Here is a 7,700-nt window from a genome sequence, read left to right on the forward strand (position 1 = left end):
TGGGTAATGCTAATTGTTCTTACACGCAGTCCCTTTTTTTTAGGTAGTATAAAAATTGTACAACTTCCGAAACAGAGTTATTGCATTTAATGCTAATACAGTTTTGTGGTGCTTAAACTTAATTCAGCTTTGGAAAAATTACTTTTTTTTGTGAATGTGCCTAATACTGAATGGTACAGTAGTTGCAAACACCAACACTGCACGCAAATCAACTTTTTTTTCTACTGTTTTAGATATAAAAAAAAAAAAACAACAGCAAGCTTTGAATCAGTATATTATTTGTGTAATTGTGTAATTTGTAATTTGAGATTATTACACTGAAGGCTCTGCACTGGCTTAAACAAGCAAAGTTGTTGCCATGTATCAGAGAATTTTGAAAGAGTTATAAAAGACACATTTAAACCATGAATTATGTTTTTATTCCCTTTTTAAGATAATATTTACAATGAAATTTAAACAAAGTGTGGATTACATACAATTGGAACATCATAAGCAAAATGACGGTCTCAAAGAATATACAAAAAAATATATACACAATTGATTAAATCTGTGTGATTACAGTAAACAAAGCTCATATGCTACGGACTGTGCAGCTGCTTCCAGCTTGGAGGGATACACTCAAGCCTGGGTCCTTTCCCGATAAAGGATCACGTCAGGGTCACGTCAGGGTAAATCTCAGAAACAACAGAAAGACTTTATGTGCAATTTATTCTCTACAGGACTTTTACAACACAATACTGCTGTGTCTCTCTTTAGACATTTGCTATATGACGTTAAGTGCTTGTTAAAGTCTCTCTTTACACATTTGCTGTATGCCGTTAAGTGCTTGTTAAAGTTTCCAAGGTTTTAAAATCTGTTTTCTTACAGTACGTCTTATGACACGAGCAACAATACCACTGGTCTCTTTTTTCTTGGGTTCTTTAGCTTTCCGGTAGGGGACACCAGGGCTAGCCATAACAAGGGTCATTGTAACAATTACCATAATGAATCAAAATGCATCCAGCTGTCTACAGTCCAATTCATTTCTTTTACCTGTAGCTTCTTACATAATTTGTTATAGGGGATGTCGACAGTAGTGCAATAGTCATGTAATGGACATTCATAGATCCTTTATAAATTCTAATTCTAATACTTGCATCTTCTTTTCCAAAATTGCCTCTGTACATGTAAAATAATATTTATGTCACAGAGCGGCAGGAAAAAATGGTTCCAAGGTATACTCTCAAAGGTCTGTCAATATAATCTTGAGGTATATCGGGAGGCTCCCTGTCTGTCTGCATGTCACACATCTCTTGTCTGTAATGCCATGGACTGCCTGTTACATTTTTTTATTTTTTAACTAAAGCTTCAAATAAGTAACTCAGGAGGTAAACTAAGAGCTCCTATAGACTCTAGTTGTTTATAGTTCTATTAGATTGTCAATTTGATTTTAGTACAGTTGTAAATGCTTCATGAATATGCACCCTGAGCTGGGCAGTTCAGAGCAGGCTTTTCAACAAGGTAGTTTTAATAACCAAAACTTGGTCCCGGACTAGTAGGAGCCCTCCTACTTTCGCTGTGTCACACAGAAATATTCTCAAATGATCTTTACTGGTGTTATTTCAGAGGGAACATGAACAGTAACACCTCTCTATAAAAGTATGCAGCACAGGACACTCTGCTTCGTTATAAGTGATTTATTGTGTTCACACGGCTTTTGGCAGCTCACAGTTAAACTCCATTTTGTGCTTTTAAAGAAGGTGCAACTATAAAGTCTGTCAGAAAAAGTTAAAGATATGAACTATTCTTAAATAAAACATTTAAGGCTACCGAACACTGAACAAATATATCAAACAGTCCTCACAATAATACCTTCACACTTAGAAAAACTACAACACGAAACTTTTGTTTTCAGATACACAGAAATAAAACAAAAGTCTGAGATGAATGAGTAGAAAGAAGAGTCACAGTTTTTCCAAAGCTGTACAGTCTTGGTAGCCCTGTATCCGCACACATAATAAAATAGAAAATCTCTTTTCAGTGACCAAGATGCTACATTTATTCATTAAATTAGTTATTTCCAGGGTTAAAGGTGTCAGCGTGGGTTTAACCATTTCATTGCTGAAGATCGGACATTTTTCTCCTTTAACAAATCCTCTTTTAGATCACTGTTGTGGTCACCTGATCCCATCTCATTGTCTGAAAAAATAATTTGGAAAACATACGTAAGTCTTTAGATGGTGTTTATTCACTGAATGAATACAGGGATGGAAATAAGACTCTCGTTGCATAGCAGTTTTATGCATTCCTGGATTTACTGTAAGTTAATAAGACACACCTGAGCTTGTTACCTAAACACTGCGGCTAATCAAGCACATATTAAAACCTGGAATGGGTGAAGCTGTTATGCAGTAGAAGTTTTATTTCCATCCCTGGAATACATGGTTTAAAACTAGACAACAGCTATATGAAGTAGCTTTATGATTTTGGTTTTTACAAAGCTGTTGCTCTCTAACACAGAATGACATAGCTTGCTTTTCAAAAATGTACTCTAATTTACATCCCCTGTGTCTTCTGGTTTTCATTCCAACTGAGCTCTCAATTACGTAACTAAACCCTTAATTGAACTAATAATTAGCTTAATCAGGCCTTTTTAATTGTGTTCAGCTCTTAAACAGTAGGGGATTTCAACTTAACTATAAAATGTTATAAGTAACTTGAAAGCTGCAACTTTTTTGGCACTGTGAACAATTAAAAAGGCCTAATTAAGCTAAGTATTAGTTCAATGAAGGGTTTAGTTAAGTAACTGAGAGCTCAGTTGGAATGAAAGACACAGGGGTCCCCGAGGACTGAGGTTGAGAACCACTGAACTACAGCATGTCCTGTAATGCTTATGATAAGCAGTAAGAGACATTATTAAAGGGTCAATTTATATGAAGGATTTAAACCTTTGCACCCATGAGTCCCCAAACTCAAGAAAAGTCCTTATTAACATACATACAATAATACATTGTATTTGAAGGTTCCATTCAAAATATTCATCTTAGATAGATTTTTTTTTTTTTTTTACTCAACCAATGAGTTAAAAATGCAGCTTATACATACTTATAATTTACCTTTTATCACAATAGAAATGGCTTGGAGTTCATTGTATGTTAAATTAAGCTTCTGGTAAAATGAGAGGCAGGGAATCTGCACCAAGCTAAATGTAATAAGTAATTTACTGAGTGAACGTTTGGAAGGAGAGGCACTTACCCGTTTGTGCTCTGAATTTGAGTCTATTAGCTGGCTTGGAGGCCGGCACTGGAAAAAACGGGAACTTCAGACATTTTCCAGTTTCTCTATCACAGATCCCAGTCTTACAGTTACATGTTTTCCTGCATTCCAGTCCGTGTGTCCCATAAGGGCACTCTGTAAATGAGAAAAATAGACATTATTAAAATTAAAGAAGATTCATTCACTCACAATTAAGTTATTTAAGTTTTCAATTGCTGGCACTTTCAATCAATTTAGCAGAACATCTGAGGGATGGATAACGCTTTTTTTATGACAAAAGAGGTGTAAAAACACCTGTGCATGTTACAGTTAGATAAAAATGTCCGAGTTGTAATAGGTGTTATTCCCTTTAGAAAAAATACAATTTGGAGAAAAAAATATTTAAAATCTATTGCACCCTTCTTCAGGCCATATTAATAGAAACCACTGTTCAAATACGGTAACTGTGCACACTCTACAAGCTGAATTTGTTTTACTGCTAATTTCAACAGAAGTAGAAAAATAACTCTTCAACAAAGCAACAGTTTACAATTTTGTGTCAGAGAAGGTATACAGACTTCCCAATCTTTCACCTTATAAGATCTACATATTTTATTAGAAACCGGTAATCACTTGAAGCTGTATTTATTTTCATCCAGCAATCAGTATCTTTTGAAAATAAAATATTACAAAAAGGTAGTTGAAAAAAGCTTCATATAAATCCACTGTTGTGGAAACTGTAAGTACTGTTGGGTGCCTATTCAGTGTGTTTATACAAAACATTTCTAAATGAATGGTTTGCAGGAACTGTTATCCTATGAGAGATTAAGCGTGTTTTTACTACAGATCATATTTCTTAGTGCAGACTTTTAACAGGATGCTGAAACTAATAATGATAGTTTTAAAAATTATATCGGCTTTGCCCTAAACAGCCAACAGTAACTTTTGAAGAAACATGTCAAAACAACCAGCAATGTGCAGGAAACACTTCAAAGTGTGTCGACAGCAATGATTTCACTCAACACTAACGCTTTGTTTAATTAGCTATCCACAGTGAGAACTTGGGAGTACATAGCTTAAGACCTTTTTTTCCGCCAAGAATATTTTAAGGATGGTTAAAACAATGGAGCTTAACAATGAGTATAAAACAGAGAACACCTGTCCAAATCAAAAATAACATTGAATAGATGGCATGCATTCAAGTAATTGTGCATGCTTTTAATGCTAATGTGTTTATATTGATATGGACAAGCTGGTGGTATTAAAAATATACAGCTCATACACTGCTTTGTTGGTGCTGTTGTAAAGCATTTCCCTCGAACAGAAACATTCTGTTCCAATTATTATTATTAATTTCTTAGCAGACGCCATTATCCAGGGCGACTTACAATTGTTACAAGATATCACATTATTTTTACATACAATTACCCTTTTATACAGTTGGGTTTTTACTGGAGCAATCTAGGTAAAGTACCTTGCTCAAGGGTACAGCAGCAGTGTCTTCCACCAGGGATTGAACCCACAACCCTCTGGTCAAGAATCCAAAGCCCTAACCACTACTCCACACTGCTGCCCTACAGCTTTAAACCTGGAGGTCTGAGGGCAACAGAAACAAAGTGTGGCACAGTTGAAACGTGTCCTCCTATGTACCGTACTGTAATGTATAGGTATCTGCTATCCTGCGGATTATACTACAGCATACATATTGTCAATGGAGATGACAATTTAGTAAAAACAAAAAGTAAATATGTGTACATCGCTCAGGCAAACGATGTTGCTAAATATTTTTTTTTTAAAGACAGAACATCTGAAAACCTTTAGTTAATTAGCAGCCCATGCATATAGACATCGTCTCTTTTTTTTCTTGTTTTTTTTTTTAAAGAGATTAATAATAACACTGCTGACTGATGATAGAGCAGGATAGGCTGGGGAATAATGCAGTACAACACTGCAGTGCCAGCAATACCAAACATGCAGTGACTCTATTGCAGACACCATTTCAATATATTTGTTTATAGATATTTATAAATTGAGGTACACAGAGTTTGCACAAAAAAAGTTTTTTATTAGTAGTATCTGTATTTATACTAACAGGCCTATATTGGCCAGAAACTTATGCAATATCCATAATTTAAATCAAACCAGCAGAATGCCCAGTGATTCTTCATTACATCAAAGCTTGAATAGTTCAGCGTGTAGTGTTTAGAATTAACAAATTAAGACGGTGCACAAAATATTTGTGAATCATTACTTGTTGTAAGAAGTATTTACTTAATATTGGAGTGCTCACATTCCTGGCTTAACATTAATTCCAGGACTGACATTTAGCTACACCAGTTTAAGTACAGTGTATTGCCTACAGACTTTTCATTATGATTCGCCATGTTGTGTGGGCAGTACAAACAAATATGACATAGTTATTTGATATGCTTTTAATATTCATTAATTTCATTTAAAAAAAATGGGGAGCCAGTCTGTGTTCCTCCAGATGTTATCAAACAAACCCAAAAAGCAGCCATTTTAATCTAAAAGGGAAAGGCATTTTGACTGAGTGAATACAAGTGCAAACCTGCAGCAACTGGGCATGTCCTTCTTGTGGCATCTCAGTATGCAACATATGTCCATACTGCACACCGTATACCACAGCATCAAAGGTACGTATGCAGGCAAATTAGCAGTTTGGATAAAATATGAACAGGTTACGGAAAGGAAATATGGTACTTCCTATTATATTTATTTTATTATCATTCGTACTGTTGCAGAATGGCAACGCACAAAAAACACAGTCTGTAGCCTAAATACAGTAAATACTAAACATGCTTTAGTTAGCGCACTGCAGGTGTGCCATAGAGGGTAACCTACCTTTGCAAATGCCATACTCGTCTCCGAAGTCGTCCTCTTCGTTGTAGAAGTGGCACCGTAGCCCTGGTCCGCACTTCACGCCGTCCATTCCAGAGACAGTGCGGTAACACAGTTCTCCTCTGGCCGCAGCACAAACCCGGCAGCAGCCGCAATCATCCAGCACGGTTCTCTTGCAGCGATGGGTTGCAGTACACACTTTAACATCGCAGCGCTCTGGGCAATCCACTGGGTACTTGACATTCACGCTCCAGGCATCCACCTCCCACATCAGCAGCAGCACCAAAAACACCATGAACCCCGACAGCTGCATGTCTGCAACAACTACTAGTCGTTCTCCCGTGTCTCCGATTCAAAATTGCTGTGGTAAATGAAGCTCCAGTCACAGTACGGACCTGACATGAATAAGCGATGTATGCTCAGGTTGCCTTGAAATGAACACCAGGTTGCATGCTTTTCTGTTTTTAACAAGTTTGCTTTGCATTGGACTGCCCTCGTCAATTTCCTCAATCCGGTGTTGTTGTGCATTTGCCAGCCTGCCCCTTGTTTTAGTTTGAGAAATCCGGGATGGAAGTGGGATTAGCACTCAACTGCCATCCAGGAATTGAAATTGCACGAGCTGATGTCATTGCTATTATGTTTAGTTGTTTTTTTGTGGTCAGATTGAGGGTACGGTCACGTAAATCTTCAAGGTCTTCAAGGTCGCCTAAAAATATGAGACACATAATAAACTGAGTGTAAAGTTTATTTTGGACAGTGTTGTCAGTAGAAATAATAATAATAATAATAATAATAATAATAATAATAATGTAAGATTATTTTTGTTACTGTTTAGGATTATTAAGTATTTTAAAATTAGGTTAACATTTATATTTACAAAATTAATAATTAATGTAAAACAGCATTAATAAGATATTATTAATAATAAAGGAAAATACTTACTGTTAAAAGGCTAGCAAGTAAGTTGGTTAAACTCTCCTGGCAGCATTAAGCTTGCTGTGCAGTATTGCTTTAATAGTGTGTGAGTGTTTGCCTTCTAATTGTTTGTATAAAGTTATTTAAAGGTTTTTGTATTGATAAACTTTATTGACAACACCAGGAAGAGTGGGTAGTGGGTGGCAGTTGTTGTTGACATCGTGTGAGCTGTTTTAAATAAAACTGTTGGATTATAATCTGTCTGCATCTAATTGAGTTGTTGATATTAGAGTCATTTCTTCACTACATCCGAACCCAAATGTTACACTGGTGGCAGCGGTGCGGCTATTTTTGGTGAAGATTGGGAAAAATTGACTTTTATTCACACAAAGGAGAATAAATAACCAAGTCAGGATCTGGATGAATGTGGGACTCTTTGAAGCAGCTGGTAAGAAAATAATTAATTTATACCTGTTCTCAGACAAAGGATTACTACAGTTTTTGCAGTTTACCGATTTAAAGAGACATTGCATAATTTTCAGTACAAGATGTCAGTGAATAGAAATTCAGCAAGTTCTTCTGATGAGGACACATCAGTGCAGCATTACACTAGGCCTTTTAGGATTGACCTCCCTCCAGCTTTTAAAGGGGATGGCACAGAATCTTTTGCCAGTTGGTCTAGGCGTTTTGAA

At 36.2% G+C, this 7,700-nt stretch overlaps 1 protein-coding gene across 1 annotated transcript; it reads right to left on the minus strand.

Moving 5' to 3' along the window:
* Window positions 1–396: 396 nt before the first annotated feature.
* On the minus strand, window positions 397–6,754 carry LOC131728601 (endothelial cell-specific molecule 1-like). Its single transcript, XM_059019624.1, has 3 exons — window positions 6,097–6,754; window positions 3,235–3,390; window positions 397–2,178 (listed from the first exon to the last, which is right to left on the minus strand). Exons 1-3 carry the CDS (start codon window positions 6,404–6,406, stop codon window positions 2,075–2,077), a joined length of 570 nt encoding a protein of 189 aa, XP_058875607.1. The 5' UTR covers window positions 6,407–6,754; the 3' UTR covers window positions 397–2,074.
* Between the last annotated feature and the right edge of the window lie 946 nt (window positions 6,755–7,700).

The sequence above is a fragment of the Acipenser ruthenus genome, chromosome 1 (genome assembly GCF_902713425.1).
Source record: "Acipenser ruthenus chromosome 1, fAciRut3.2 maternal haplotype, whole genome shotgun sequence".
Lineage (NCBI taxonomy): Eukaryota > Metazoa > Chordata > Actinopteri > Acipenseriformes > Acipenseridae > Acipenser > Acipenser ruthenus.

Bases quoted from the DNA above. Each gene is read 5' to 3' on its own strand.
- LOC131728601 (XM_059019624.1), bottom strand. From the start codon at position 6,406: ATGCAGCTGTCGGGGTTCATGGTGTTTTTGGTGCTGCTGCTGATGTGG. The intron at 3,391-6,096 runs GTAGGTTACCCT...TCTCATTTACAG, and splicing joins CGAGTATGGCATTTGCAAAG to AGTGCCCTTATGGGACACAC. The intron at 2,179-3,234 runs GTAAGTGCCTCT...TTATTTTTTCAG, and splicing joins CAAATTCAGAGCACAAACGG to ACAATGAGATGGGATCAGGT.